This window comes from Octopus bimaculoides, chromosome 14 (genome assembly GCF_046866305.1).
Source record: "Octopus bimaculoides isolate indiv1 chromosome 14, ASM4686630v1, whole genome shotgun sequence".
NCBI lineage: Eukaryota > Metazoa > Mollusca > Cephalopoda > Octopoda > Octopodidae > Octopus > Octopus bimaculoides.
In genome coordinates this window covers 39,200,298-39,216,529 of record NC_142941.1, presented here as the reverse complement: position 1 = coordinate 39,216,529, position 16,232 = coordinate 39,200,298, and the positions used below count along the sequence as shown (strand labels likewise).

The following is a 16,232-nucleotide window of genomic DNA, read 5'->3' as shown; positions in this document are numbered from 1 at the left end:
TCTCTTAGTATGGTATTTGTTAATCCAATAGGAAAAGTTGTGACAGTGAACATAAAAATGTTTTGAAACTTTTATTAAAGTTAGAAAATAACTTTTTTTCTTTGAAGTGAATATATAGTATATTTTTAAAAGTTCATATATATATATATATATATATATATCTTTGCCTTAAACATTCCCAAAACTTCCACTTATATACATGTATATGTGTGTATCAATACATTAGTGTGTTTAAGTGAAATGTTTTGTGAGTCAGCCCATCATTTACTGCAAGAACTGGAGGTTGTATTTCCGTTTCCTTGCATTGGAATAATAGACAGCTTGTCATTGGCTACAACACACATTACATACTACACAACCAACTTGATAGAACTACATGACACTATCACATACCTAACTACTCAGAAATCTGCTACTACCATAACTTTGTGACCAGAACATTGAAACAGGACAGCAACAATTGACAACTGCTGGTAAGCATTAATTCAATGTTATTTTGTTGTATAAATTGTCTCTTTAGATATTTGGTCATCTCCCTCTCTCTTTCTCCCTTTCTCTCTCTCTCTCTCACACTCTCTCTCTCTCTCTCTCTCACCATCTTGATAAAAATATACCAATATCTAGATAGCAGTGTCATATCCCTAGTATAACAATATTATTTTGATAAAGAAAAGACGGTAGTTAATTATTAATAATACATTTTTGTAACTAAAAATTATGTTGAAAATTTCATTATATTGATCTTAAAACTGTTGAACTTTATTTCCTTAAAAGATATATTGTATTTTATTTTCGATATATTTAGTTACAGAGTCAGTCTCTAATTATAACTTATAATAATAATTAAAAATCACAGGCTGTAGTGTTAGTCGTTTGTTTTACACGTACTTTTATGTTACATAGTTAAATCACCGAAGTATATTTTCAACAATATTTTACACTTGATAAGTCGAGCCATGATGAATGAGAAAAAGGGGAGATTACTCTTCACTATGTAACGCAGGACTTTTACGTGGTCATTTTTAACCTGCTAGAAATAGCAGCCCAATATGCCTAGTATAACATCCTAGCGTCTTTAGACACACATTGTACAACGTATTTTTTTTTACCCCGAGAAAAGTTTATGTTCTTAGCGTGAATACCTTCGATCACCGTCCGCTTGGTCGGAGCTGAGCTTGGACTAAACAACATGATTTTTTTATTCGTTTGCCAAAGATTCATTTAGAGAAGTTTAATGATATGTAAGACCAGGAAATTTAAGACAGAGTTGTCGTGTCTTCATAACTGATGTTAAAAATATGAAATATCATTCCCAGGAATACACTATTCCAGCGAACAAAACCTTTTTGATTCATGTCCAGGTCCCAACTACGGTACTGTTTGCATTTTATTGAGACGCCTGCACTGGAAATGTCGCCATATCTCTGACCAGGCTAAGGCAGCCTTCTTAACTCATTTACCAACCACTTTGTAGAATATGGAATTATGGTAGCACCAATACAAGTGATGTACCCTTGTCTTGTAATATCTACAGAATCCTTAACTCCCTTAACAGACTTGGTGTCTTAAAATCACCTGTGGATTGTCAGAAAATGCTGTTTTATTCTGATTTAGCCTCCTTCATGATGAAAGTTGTTGGTCCATTCTAAGCTAAATAAACTAAATAAGTTATGAACTTCATATTATTCAAAACAACCCAAAGGAATGTGAAATGAATTTATGACACACTCCTTCAAACCAGAATGAGACATCTAACATGCTTAATTATAATAATTTTAAAATTAGTAATAATGGCAAATCTATAGAAGAATTCATTCTAATGCTTTCATTTTTCATGCTAGAATTAAATGGTCAGTTTCACAAGGACCAGTGAGTTGTACTGCATCAAGCTCCAGTCTCTGCTGTAGTATGGTTTCTACAGCTGGATGCTCTTGCCATTTCAGTGTGTACTGGCTGCACTTATGTGGCACTGTCACTAGTTAGGTCAGTGTAAATTGGCAATACAGGACCATGAATCTGACTGGGATATGTTGTGTTGAGGGAAGTTGTTATATGCCAGGTGATAAGAAATTAAGATATGATAAAGAGATAAAAACAGGTGTCTTGTAGAGAAGATACATGATTACTCCAATAGGAAAAGGAAAGATGGTGATGAGGTGTGAAGATGTACCCTTAGAAGTTGAACAATAGAGAAGTGGGCTAGAGAGCGACACAGGGTGAATGAGTTTCCCAGTGTCAAACTGTGATTTTGTTTACAATTATGTATGTCTAGTATGTTAACCAAGTAATCAATCATTGACATGCTGCTATTAAAAAGAGGAGGACAAGAACATAAATATAATTTTATTCAAATATACTTTCATTTCCAATGAATTTAATCAAATTATATTAAAGAATCATAATTCTGTCTTCACTTGTATGTTTAATATTTATTATTACTAGTGTGAGAATTATATTTGACTTGTGATTGAGTTATGAGACTAAATGTTAAGATATATTTTATCTACATTTATTAAATTCTTGTTTGTGAATATCAGCATGAAATTATATTTCAGATTCAAAATGTTTCCAGTATTAATGCTTATGCTGTTGTTGTTGGCTGACTGCTACTTGTGTGTGGATCATATCTACCATGTGAAAGAGAACAATGATTTAAACAGTTATATTGGAAATATTGTCACTGATACACTTTTCCAGACGAAGGATGAGAGCAATAAACTGACATTTAATGTACTCCAGAGCAGTACTGATGGAACTGTTCAATTATTTAATGTTACACCTGGAGGGCAACTGTACACAGGTGCAATATTGGATGCAGAATCTCTATGTCTATATAATGTGAAATGTTTCAGGATATTGGAAATAGCAGTTCAACAAGGCCATTCTTTTATTAAGATATTAGAAATCAAAGTTATAATTGATGATGTCAATGATAATTATCCAATATTTCCAAAAAAGGAACTTAAAATACAATTTGATGAAAATGATTTGATAGGAACCACAGAAACACTTCCCAATGCTATTGACGAAGATTTCAGTGTTCAGAATTCTAAACTCTCTTATCGACTGAAAGCAGATGAAGATATTCCTTTCAAATTGTTTGTTTCTAAAAAATCTGATGGAACTGATTTATTACAACTAATTTTGGAAAGTAACTTGGATCGTGAGAAAAAAGATGTATATAATATACAATTAATTGCTAGAGATGGAGGATCACCACCAAAGGAAAGTATATTTCATATACAGATATTGGTGGAAGATAAAAATGATAACTCCCCTGTTTTCCCGCAAAATATCTACAATGTCACTGTAAATGGTATGCACAAAATAAACAAACCTATTCTGAGGCTATCTGCAACAGATTTAGATGAAGGAGAAAATGGAAAAATTTCTTATATCTTTAATAATGCCAAAACACCAAATAAAATAAAAGAATGCTTTAAGTTGGATGAAGCAACAGGAGAGTTGTTTCTGAAGCAAAAATTTCAGTTTGGAAGAATTTATAAATTATTTGTTGAAGCCAGAGATAATGGTATTCCTTCAATGTCTTCAACAGTCCCTATTCTAATAAATGGAATCAGTCACATTAACAATCCACCAAACTTTGATGTCAAATTTGTAATTAAGTCAACTGGCAACACAGCTGTCATCTCAGAAGCAACTCAAATTCACAGCTTCGTTGCTTATGTCAAAGTTATTGACAATGACAATGGAGTAAATGGACAAGTGAAGTGTCATTTACAAAATAAGTACCTGCAGCTAATCTCAATTTCTCAAAAGAAATACAAAGTTGTTGTCAAGGGTGAAATAGATAGAGAGAGTGAGAAGAGCTTTAATTTCACCCTTAAATGTCAAGATAATGGTTTACCTCCATTAAAAGTAGAGAGACAGTTTTCTTTGATGGTTACTGATATAAATGACGTACAACCTCAGTTTACTCAGGACGTATTTAAGTTTCTCACCTATGAAAATGAACACAAAGACTTCCCTGTTGGATATGTCAATGCTACAGACCCAGATATTGGAGATGGAGGACAATTAACCTTTTCTTTGTTATCTAATGGAAAAGATATTCTTCCATTTCAGATATCTGATGTGGGATTTATTTCCACAACTGAGTCACTAGACAGAGAAGAAAAGAACATGTATGAGTTTAAGGTTTTAGTAAAAGATAAAGGAACACCATCACTGGAGAACACAGCAAATGTTGTTGTTGAGGTTATGGATTTAAATGATAATGCTCCCTCTTTCAGTTTCCCTAATGTTGACCCTTTCAGTCTTAATGTCCACTACCATCCCAACTCTGACCGTGATATCACAGTTGTTAGGGCCTCTGACAGAGACAGTCAACACAATGCCTTCCTCACATATGAAATACTCAAAGGCAATGAGAAACACTTATTTCAAATGAACCATCACTCTGGTGTCTTATCTTTCTCTCGCTCACTTTACCAAAATGATGCTGGATTCTATGAACTGGAATTAGGTGTGAAAGACAGTGGTAGTCCAGTTCTGTCATCAACAACAACTCTGTCTTTGACTTTAACAGTTAGTAACAACACATCAAAGATATTTGAGACCCCTTCAAAGACAACAACAGAATCAAGTAATGGCCTCCAATTGAATGTGATGATTGTTATTGTTATAGCAGCTGTGATAGTATCAGTTGTTATAGTGATCTCTATATCAATCTGTATAGTTCATAGACTGAAGCAGACAGATAGCAACTATAACAGCAGTGTTGATATGTACCACAAGGTTACACCTGCATTAAACACACATTCAAAATATATGTTTGACCCTATTTGTGTTCCTCCTGGAGTTCAGTACACATTGGAGAGAAATGGGGAAAAATCTCAGCAACTAATAGTAGACAGTGATAGATGGAATGATCTGACTTTGAGAGGACATCCACAGGTGAGAATATTATCAATTTAAAATGATTTAATGTTTTCAAAATTCCACTCATAATGGTAAAGTTTATGTAATCACTATAATTGATAAATCTATGGATGCACAATCAGTATATATATTCCTAATTGATCAGTTTTAAACTCAATGATGAAAATAATAAGTTATTGTTTAATTTGATATACTAATTAACTGATGACTTGTAGAATATTTCAGTCTAAAAGAAAAATAAGTTTTATGTTTCAATATAACTTACACTGTGGAAACAATTGTTACAGGATGAAATATTAGTGTATAAAATGTATTTATTTCACTACTTTTAGATGTTTCTTCCAAGAGAAGAAAGCATGTCCCCAGGCTACAGAGAACTAAACAATACTGACCATTTCAGTGAAATGTCAGTGTTATCATCTCACACAGACTGTGGTCATGGCTGGAATGTCAGTAGTGCTGGACACTATGAGGAACTTCCAGGTAAGTTAGGAACAATGAATATTACTATAATATAGTATAGTCTGATAATTTGTTTACATAAATATCCTACTACAGTGAGATACTTACATATTCAAGGAAAGAACTATTTTGCTTTCTGCAAGTGAAACATGGACTTTCCCATCGAAGATGACAAATGAGCATTCAGCTTTTGCCAAATGACCTGCACAAATTATTTGTTTATAGTAATTAAATGTTCATGCCACAAATTAGCTCACTCTCTTTTACTCTTTTACTTGTTTCAGTCATTTGACTGCAGTCATGCTGGAGCACCGCCTTTGGTCGAGCAAGTCAACCCCGGGACTTATTCTTTGTAAGCCTGGTACTTATTCTATCGGTCTCTTTTGCCGAACTGCTAAGTGACAGGGACATAAACACACCAGCATCGGTTGTCAAGCGATGGTGATGGGACAAACACAGACACACAAACACACACACACATATATATATATATATACATATATACGACAGGCTTCTTTCAGTTTCCGTCTACCAAATCCACTCACAAGGCTTTGGTCGGCCCGTGGCTATAGTAGAAGACACTTGCCCAAGATGCCACGCAGTGGGACTGAACCCGGAACCATGTGGTTGGTAAGCAAGCTACTTACCACACAGCCATTCCTGCGCCTCCTTTCTCCATCAAATTGACATCATCTGAACAGGTGTACAGTGATTGCAAAGCAATGTGAGATGAAATGTTTTGCTCAAGAACACAATGCACCACCCAGTATAGGAATTGAAATCATGGTCACTAGATCATGAATTCAGCATCCTAACCACTAAGCTATACACCCTCACTTTCATATATAAAGTTCAAATTTATAGAAAACAGACAAAGACAGGTGTAGGAACATTAGGCAGGTTTATTGGTTTAATACTAAGGAAAAATGGAAAAGTCTTTTATACATACACACACAGATACACAGACAGTGTTTTCCCCCTTAAATTTTGTATTATCAACCTCATTATAGTCAAATTCATCATTGTTAGAGCCAACTTCTCTATCCACAGTCTTGATTATATTGTCTGACATCATTAACTAAAATATCTACACAGTAGCATGTATAAGGATTTTTGAGTGAGATCGTTGCCAGTGCCCCTGGACTGGCTCTTGTGTGGGTGGCACATAAAATACACCATTCTGAGCGTGGCCGTTACCAGTACCGCCTGACTGGCCTTCGTGCCGGTAGCACATAAAAGCACCCACTACACTTTCTGAGTGATTGGCGTTAGGAAGGGCATCCAGCTGTAGAAACTCTGCCAAATCAGATTGGAGCCTCATGTAGACTTCTGGGTAAATATTTTGTAAAGGACCCATTCATACTTTGGCATGAAATAATTTTTCCACAGGTTTTGCAGGTGCATTCAATGTAACTCACCTCCAAACCTGCCGCAAGCCACTTTCTTCTGGAAAAGAAACAGGTGGAGGAATGGTGGAGACTTCAGAATTTCCCACCAATGAAGTTGTTTTGCATGTTTTTTTTGTTTTGTTTTTTTTTTCCAGGTTATTTCACATGCTTTCAACAAATGTGACATCGAAATCATGCATGAACGGCTCCTTTCCCCAGAAAAGGAAAGATTTGGCTGCTATTTCTAGCACAACCTGTTTCTGCGTAAGTTATTTTGGATCCTTAATCACAAATTGCTGTTACGTGACAGCAGGGTGTACTATAAATAGCAGCCAAATCTTTCCTTTTCTGGGGAAAGTAGCTGTTTACATGTGATTTCGATGTCACATTCGTTGAAAGCATATGAAATAACTTGGAAAAGAAAAAAGACAATCCATGAAATCCCAGGAATCTCTGAGGTCCTCACCACCCCTCCACCCATTTCTTTCCAGGGGAAAAAATGGCTTACAGCGAGTTTGAAGGTGAGATATGTTGAATGAACTCGAAAAACCTGTGGGAAAAAATCATTTCACACTGAGATATGAATGGGTCCTTTATGAAATGTTTACCAAAAATGCTTTTAAAAAAATTAGAATATTGTCTGTTTAAAGAAAGTTAAAATATAAATACTGACAGTACAAACAACTTATAATGTGTTTAATAAAAGGGAAAATAGAAATATTTACTGTAAAAACAACTCGTATTTTTTCATTGGGAAATTAAAGGCATTAAGACTTTTGCCCAGTTCATGAAGTTTGTCTTCAAAATACAGAAGACATTGATCATAATATCTCTAATTGAAAGATTAGAGTTTCTTTCTTTTCAAGGTTATATTATTTTCGGAGTATTTTCCCAATATGCACTGTTTTGGGTATTCATGAATACCCCAAAAACCCCTTATCTCAGGAATCTGTGGTCCATTTGTATTCACATTTCAGGTGTACCTTAATTCATAGTATTTTCCCATTATGCACCAGTATGACTGTATTAAATTACAGACAAGCAAGTAAGCAATCAGTTTTAATAGTATGTAGGTAGACAGACAGACAGACGAAATTTGTTGCATTACATTAAATATACATATATACATTTAGTACAATAGTTAAATTTTTTAAGTAAAGAAGATGCATATATATTTATTTTAAAGTGTATGGATATTTAAATTTTTCCAGTTTCTAAAGATATAATTAAAAGTTTCACTTTAATTCGTCTTTCACAGAATTTGAATAAGATAATTTATAAATCAATATACTTGCAGATCTGTGTCGTTACCAAAGTGATCAGACATGGAATAGAAGAAATCAACTTTCACATACACTCAACAGATCAAGGGGAGATAACAACAATGGGTATCGCTATCAACCTAATGTCGATAATAACACTCCCTGTTATCCTGACCAAATACCTTTGACTATAACTGGGACCACATCTAACATAACCGAACAACCATCTTTAGTACCAATGACAAGTGAATTTACTTCAAATTGTAAACCACCTCTACCAGCTGTACCTAAAGTTACAACACTACCAATGGTACCTTCATTATCTCAGGTGTCTCCTCTCTCTACACCACATAATTAATGCTAAAACATTTAGAAACCAATGGTAGGAAGATGTTGAACCAGTATGATGCCTGATTGAATAGCTGATACTATTTGATCTTTGCGTCCTGAGTTCAAGTTTTTCCTGAGTGGCTTTAGCCATTCATTACTCATGCTGTTTTTCAACTTATCACATAAAAGAATTTAATTTGATATATATAAAGGTAAAGGTAAAAGTATATTTTTTATGAAAGTATAAAAAACTTATTATAATGCATATTAATATTCATGTTTAGTTAGAAATATTTCAGAGTATAATGTTTAGAAATTTTATATTTGTTTCTAATTTTGGCACAAAATGAGTAATTACGAAGGAAATGCAAGCTGATTATATTGCCCAGTATTTGACTGGTACTTTATTGTATTAGCACAAAAAGAAATGAAGGCAATATTGACCTCAATCACATTTGAACTCAGAATGCAAAATACCAGAAGAAATGCTAGTGACTATTTTGTCTGGTGCACTAACGATTCTGCCAGTTACTATACAAGTTACATAGCATTTTCTTATTCTTTAAATATGCAATTATATATATATGTTTAGATGAATTTATTCATCAAATTAAACACTTTTATTCTTATTTATTCTTTATCTGCAATAAATCCATTTATATCCATGAATTATGAAAAGCATAATTAATAAGCTGACCAAAATGCTGGCTGTAAGTGATACAATTCTGATTGAAGTAATTTGTAAAACAACCAGCTGGAATCTACTAAAGTTAGCTTGTGAAAACATATAGCCATATAATGACTGACAGTCTCAGGATATATATATATATATATATATATATATATATCTATATATATATATATATGTGTGTGTGTGTGGTTGTGTGTGTGTGTGTGTGTGTGTGTGTGTGTGTATTAAAGGCCCACAGATATAAACATGTTTCTTCTTTCTGGAAAATGAATTTACTAATTCAGAAGTAACACAATGAAATTTTCATTAATGATTATTTGATAAATAAATAGAAAATAACTTCTGTTAGTTCACCTTCATTATTATGATACATGAATATATTAGAAAAGAATTCAGTTCAGTTTTAATGCAAAAGTTAGTTGGGCAATTTTTCATATGCAAAAATCATAAAGTTTAGTTATACTTTAAATCTATGGGTGTTCTGTTAAGAATACCTTTACAACTAATATGTTGATGATCATTTATCATTATTATTTGGAGCCATAATTTCGTACTTCCAAATTAACTTATTAATTTCACAAACAGTTAATTAACTGTTTAAAATATTATTTTAGTAACTTTCATTGTGGTTCTCTAAAATATGGAGTTCATAAATCTAATCAGAAAAGTTGAGACTGTTGACATAAAAATGATTTGCAACTTTTTATTAAAGTTAGAAAATATCTTTTCTTTCTTAGAAATTTAATATATTTTTAAAAGTAATATATATATATATATATATATATATATATATATATATATATGTATATCATTGTCTTAAACTTTCTAAACACTTCCACCCATTCAATTATTGTACCTCACACATGTATGTGTATGTTTCAATATATGAGTGTGTCTAAGTGAAATAGTCTGTGAGTCAGCCCATCATTTACTGCAAGAACTGGAGGCTGTATTTCCGTTTCCTTGCATTGGAATAATAGACATCTTGTCATTGGCTACAACACACATTACTTACTATACAACCAACTTGATAGAACTACATAACACTATTACACATCAAACTACTCAGAACTGCTTCTACTACTTCAACTTTGTTGCCAGAAGACTGAAAAAGTACCGTATCAACTGTATAAACAACTGACAACTGTTGGTAAGTATTTATTCAATGTTATTTTGATGTGTAAATTGTTTTGTTGGTGTTTGGTTAGCTCTTTCTCTCTCTCTCTCTCTCTCTAACCTTCCTGGTGAAACTATATCAATATATAAATGGCCTTGTCACACCTCCATTATAACAATATTGTTTTAATAAAGAAAAATACGTTAGTCAATTATTAACAATACAGTTTTTTTTAACTAAAACTTCTGTTGAAACATTCATTATGTAGATCTTAAAAACTGTTGAACTTTTAAAGCCTTAGAAAAATATATTGAATTTTATTTTCCATATATTTCGTTACAATGTTAGTTTCTATGGATAAGTTAGGATAATAATAAAAATAACTCGCTAGAGTGTTAGTTGTTTGTATTTCAAGTACTTTTATGTTACATAATAAACAATACCGTACTATAAATCCAGAAATATTTCACAATTAGAAGTTGAGCGTGATGTAAGCATAACAAGCAGGGGAGGTTACTCTTTACGACTTTTGACCTACTAGAAATAGCAGCCAAATATGCCTAGAATAACACCCTAGCGTCTTTAGAAACACATTGCCCTGCGTATATTTAATTACCCCGGAAAAAGTCTTTATGTTCTTAATTTGAATGTCTTTGATCACCGTCTGCTTGGTCGAAACTAAGCTGAGACTAAACAACATGAATTTTTTATTCTTTTGCCATAGACTTAGAGGAAGTTAATATGTAAGACCAGGAAATTTTATACAGTGGTGTGGCGTCTTGATAACTGACAGATGTAAAAGTGTCGTTAAAAATATGGGTTATCATTACCAAGAATACATTATTCCAGAAAACAAAATCTTTTTGGTTCACATCCAGCTCCCCACTACATTACTGAATGTACTGGTTGCATTTTATTGTGGTGCCTGCACTGGAAATCTTGCCATGTCCTTGTCAAGGCTAAGGCAGCCTTCTCAACGCTCTCTCTCTCTCTTGGCCAGGTAAACATTTACCTCCTCTATAGCAAGACACCTGTTTCTGCCTTTCTGTTTCCCTGTCATACTCTTATCTTCCATCATTTGACACAAGATCACCTCCCCTAACGCCCTCTCCACTCCCAAAATTCCTTGTCTTGCAAGTTACTTGGTGACTTTGCTGGTGCATCTTTGAGGTCAAAATTTCCATTTTTGAACTTGGCATACACAGCACAAATGTCGCGAGCAGCTTTTGTGGCCTTGATTAAAAGCAAAAAGGAGGTGTCGAAAATGCCTGTTTTTCTTAATTTGACATTCCATTTTAATGATCTGAAAATAAACAAAAATTAACTAAAATTAACTAGAAAAAAAAAAACAAAATAGATTCCAAAATGATTCAAAAATAGAATTCTCAAAATAGATGCCAAAATTTAAAATCGCAATAAATTCGAAAATTTAAGAAAACGGTGGTAACTTAGTCACCAAACCCAATAGCCTCTGGCCAACCAAAGTCTTGTGAGTGGATCCGGTAGATGGAAACTGAAAGTTAGTCAGTCGTGTATGTATATATATATATATATATATATATATATATATATATATATATACACACACACACACACACACACACACACACACACACACACACACACACACACACACACACACACACACACACACACACGGTTGGCCATAAGTCACTCGACAGTAAATCAAAATTCAATAAATACTATCTGCAATTCTGTATTGACTGAAATGGAAAACTGTGTCGCTCAAGAAGGGCTTCAGTATGGACAGTTTTCATCATGTTTCATATTTAGATGCTTTTATTAAATTCATTCAGTTGTAAAGCATAAATAAATCTTGGAATTAAATGGATTTGATTTACTGTCAGGTGACTTTTGGCCAAACCTGTGTATGTATACACATACACATACACACACACATATATATATGTATATATTATGTCTGTGTTTCTCACCCACCACTGCTTGACAACTGGTGTTAGTGTGTTTATGTCCCCATAACTTAGTGATTCAGCAAAAGAGACTGATAAAATAAGTGCCAGGCTTAAAAAAAACATAAGTCCTGCGATCGATTCATTTGACAAACAATTCTTAAAGGTAGTGCCCCAGCATTGCTACAGTCTAATAACCAAAACAAGTAAAAAGATAGAAAGAAAAGAAATCGTCATTCAAAATAGAATGAGTCATCCAACATTTGACATGCATAATTACATTAGAATTACTAATAATTCCAAATCTGTGGAAAAAAAAAGAATGCTTTCTTTAGTAGATGTTATTTAATGTCTGTTTTCAATGTGTGCATTGGTTGGTCAGGTTGGCAAGAGCCAACAAGGCAGTTTCTGCTTTGGTACAGTTTTACAGCTGGATGCTCTTCTTAAAGCCAGACACTTCACAGTGTGTACTGAGTAAATTTTATATAGCATTGCACAAGTGAGCTCATTAAGTAACTTGCAAGACGAAACCCTTCAGCTGATGGGCAAGGTGGAGTATTAAGAAAGGTGGCTTTATGCCAAGTGACAAGCAGTTAAAATATGATAAAGAAACAGAAAAGGGCAACTTGCAGTAGAAGAGATACATGGCTACCTCGGTTGGAAGATAAAAGATGGTGAAGAGCTGTGAATACATACCACCAAGTTAAAGAAAGGTGAAAATAAGAGAAGTGGTTCAGAGGATTAGACATGGTGAAGGGGTAGTAAAGTTTATGTGAATATGGAAAAATAATAGTTCCAGTGTTAAACTGTGTGATATAATAGTTATGTATATCATTCTATGTTATTCAATCAGTCACTAATCAATGATGTCATATTAAATAGGTAAAGGCTGAAAAACGTATGTGTCTAGTGACTTTCATTTCCAGTGAATTAACCAAATTACAACATAGTATCATAGTACTGTTGCCAGTTGTATATTTGATGTTGATATTTAACTACTTGTAGCATGTAAACAATATCTCAAATGTGGTTAAGTTATTGGACTATATATTATGCTATATTTATGTGCATTTATTAAGTTTTCATTTGCTTATCTCCCTATAAAATTCTTTTGCAGACAGAAAATGTTCCCAGCGTTATTGTTGATGTTGTTTCTGCCTGGTAGCTGTTGGTGTGTAGATCATACATACTATGTGAAAGAGAATAATGATACAAACAGTTATATTGGAGATATCGCCACTGATACACACTTATTGGATAATATACAGTCTAAGGATGATAGCAACAAATTGACATTTAATGTACTCCAGGGTAGTACTGAGGGAACTGTTCAGTTATTCAATGTTACACCTGGAGGACAACTGTACACAGCTGCCATATTGGATGCAGAAACCCTGTGTCTATATAATGTGGAATGTTACAAGATATTGGAAATAGCCATTCAACATGGCTATTCTGTTATTAGGATATTAGAAATCAAAGTTATAATAGAAGATGTCAATGATAATTATCCTATTTTTCCCAACACAGAATTTCATTTAACATTTGATGAAAGTGATTCAAAAGACTCAAAAGGAAGAATTCTAAATGCCTTTGATAAAGATGTCAGTATTGAGAATTCAAAGATTTCTTATAAATTAAAAAATAATGTGGATATTCCATTTCAACTTCTAGTAACTAAAAAATCAGATGGAAGTGATGTACTACAATTAATTCTGGAAGGAAACTTAGATCGTGAAACACAAGATCTTTATGATATTCAATTAATTGCCAAAGATGGAGGATCTCCACCAAAAGAAGGCATACTGAATATAGAAATATCAGTGCAAGATGAAAATGATAATTCTCCTATATTCTCTCAGAATATCTATAATGTAACTATAAATGATACACACCAGATAAACAAACCTATTCTGAGGCTGTCTGCTACAGATTTAGATGAAGGAGAAAATGGAAGAATTTCTTATGTCTTTAATAATGCCAAGACACTGGGTACTGTAAAACGTTGGTTTAAGTTGGATGAAGCAACAGGAGAATTGTTTCTAAAGCAAAATTTTCAGTTTGGAAGAATTTATAAATTATTTGTTGATGCTAGAGATAATGGTATTCCTTCAATGTCTTCAACAGTCCTTATTCTAATAAATGGAATCAGTCACATTAACAATCGACCTGACATTGATGTCAAATTTGTAATTAAGTCAACTGGAAACACAGCTGTCATCTCAGAAGCAACTCAAATTCATAGCTTTGTTGCTTATGTCAAAGTTACTGACAATGACAGTGGAGTAAATGGACAAGTGAAGTGTCATTTACAAAATAGATACCTGCAGATAATCTCAATGTCTGAAAAGAAATACAAAGTTGTTGTCAAGAGTGAAATAGATAGAGAGAGTGAGAAGAGATTTAATTTCACCATTAAATGTCAAGATAATGGTTTACCTCCATTGATAGTAGAGGAAGAATTTTCTATGCTGGTCACTGATATAAATGACGTACAACCTCAGTTTAGTCAGGACATATTTAAGTTTCTCACATATGAAAATGAACACAAAGACTTCCCTGTTGGATATGTCAATGCTACAGACCCAGATATTGGAGATGGAGGACAATTAACCTATTCTCTATTGACAAATAGAAAAGATATTCTACCATTTCAGATATCTGATGTGGGATTTATTTCCACAACTGAATCACTAGACAGAGAAGAAAAGAACATGTATGAGTTTAAGGTTTTAGTAAGAGATAAAGGAACACCATCACTGGAGAACACAGCAAATGTTGTTGTTGAGGTTATGGATTTAAATGATAATGCTCCCTATTTCAGTTTCCCTAATGTTAACCCTTTCAGTCTTAATGTCCACTACCATCTCCGCTCTGACCGTGATATCACAGTCGTTAGGGCCTCTGACAGAGACAGTCAACACAATGCCTTCCTCACATATGAAATACTCAGAGGTAATGAGAAACACTTATTTGAAATGAACCATCACTCTGGTGTCTTATCTTTCGCTCGCTCACTTTACCAAAATGATGCTGGATTCTATGAACTGGAATTAGGTGTGAAAGACAGTGGCAGTCCAGTTCTGTCATCAACAACAACTTTGTCTTTGACTCTAACAGTTAGTAACAACACATCAAAGATATTTAAGACCCCTTCAAAGACAACAACAGAATCAAGTAATGGTCTCCAATTGAATGTGATGATTGTTATTGTTGTTGCAGCTGTGATCATATCAATTGTTATAGTGATCTCTATATCAATCTGTATAGTTCATAGACTGAAGCAGACAGATAGCAACTATAATAGTAGTGTTGATATGTACCACAAGGTTACACCTACATTAAACATCCAACCAAAGTATACATTTGTTCCTCCTGGTATTCAGTACACATTGGAGAGAAACATGAACAAATCTCAACAACCAATGATGGATATGGAAGGTGTTCACTGCAGTGATAGATGGGGTAAACCAGCTTTCATTGAAACACATCCAGAGGTAAAATATTTGTCAGTTATTTAATAATGTTGAAATATGTGTTTAACATCTTATAATGTTGAAATATGTGTATTAATTACTAAAGCCCAGTTTGACCAATGCATCGTGAGTGAATTTGGCCAATAGAAACTGCATGAAAGACATCCCATTTGTGTGTGTGTGTGTGTACTATATTTTATTAAACGTTCTCAATATTTCAAATAACTACAATTTGAATGGAAGATAATGGTAATCATATAACAACAAATGTCACTTTTGTACCACAGGATATTTATTGTTGAATGATTTCTTTGGTAATTTATACTCATTCTTTATAAACAGAACATTTTATGTCATTGTTATGATTTCTGTTTTATGCAGAATCAAATCAAAAAAATATATCCTTCAATAATGATTACAAATTTTGGCTGAAAGTTAGCAATTTTGGCTCAGAGGATAAGATGACTACATCGATCTCAGTGTTCAACTATTATTTTATCTACTCCAAAAGAATGGAGCATAAAGTTGACTTTGGCAGAATCTGAACTCAGAATATAAAGACAGATAAAATGACACTAAGCATTTTGTCCGATATTCCAATAATTCTGCCAGCTCACTGCCTTAAAAGAAAGCATATAATGACAGGTTGATTAATGATTCATTAAGTGCAATT

General features: G+C 33.4%; 2 protein-coding genes across 2 annotated transcripts in view; both read left to right on the top strand.

Moving 5' to 3' along the window:
- The window catches only part of LOC149132698 (protocadherin Fat 4-like), a 50,318-nt gene that overhangs the window by 32,495 nt on the left and 1,591 nt on the right, over positions 1 to 16,232 (top strand). The window contains exon 5 of the mRNA XM_089362093.1: positions 13,119 to 15,580. Coding sequence (XP_089218219.1) covers positions 13,119 to 15,580 — 2,462 coding nt within the window. The remainder of the gene's footprint in view (positions 1 to 13,118; positions 15,581 to 16,232) is intronic.
- Positions 57 to 9,013, top strand: LOC149132699 (protocadherin beta-13-like). Its single transcript, XM_089363270.1, has 4 exons — positions 57 to 473; positions 2,556 to 4,917; positions 5,235 to 5,385; positions 8,050 to 9,013. The coding sequence occupies exons 2-4, from the start codon at positions 2,563 to 2,565 to the stop codon at positions 8,370 to 8,372; spliced, it is 2,829 nt and encodes a 942-aa protein (XP_089219396.1). The 5' UTR covers positions 57 to 473; positions 2,556 to 2,562; the 3' UTR covers positions 8,373 to 9,013.

Bases quoted from the DNA above. Each gene is read 5' to 3' on its own strand.
- LOC149132699 (XM_089363270.1), top strand. From the start codon at position 2,563: ATGTTTCCAGTATTAATGCTTATGCTGTTGTTGTTGGCTGACTGCTAC. The intron at 4,918-5,234 runs GTGAGAATATTA...CACTACTTTTAG, and splicing joins CTTTGAGAGGACATCCACAG to ATGTTTCTTCCAAGAGAAGA. The intron at 5,386-8,049 runs GTAAGTTAGGAA...ATATACTTGCAG, and splicing joins ACACTATGAGGAACTTCCAG to ATCTGTGTCGTTACCAAAGT.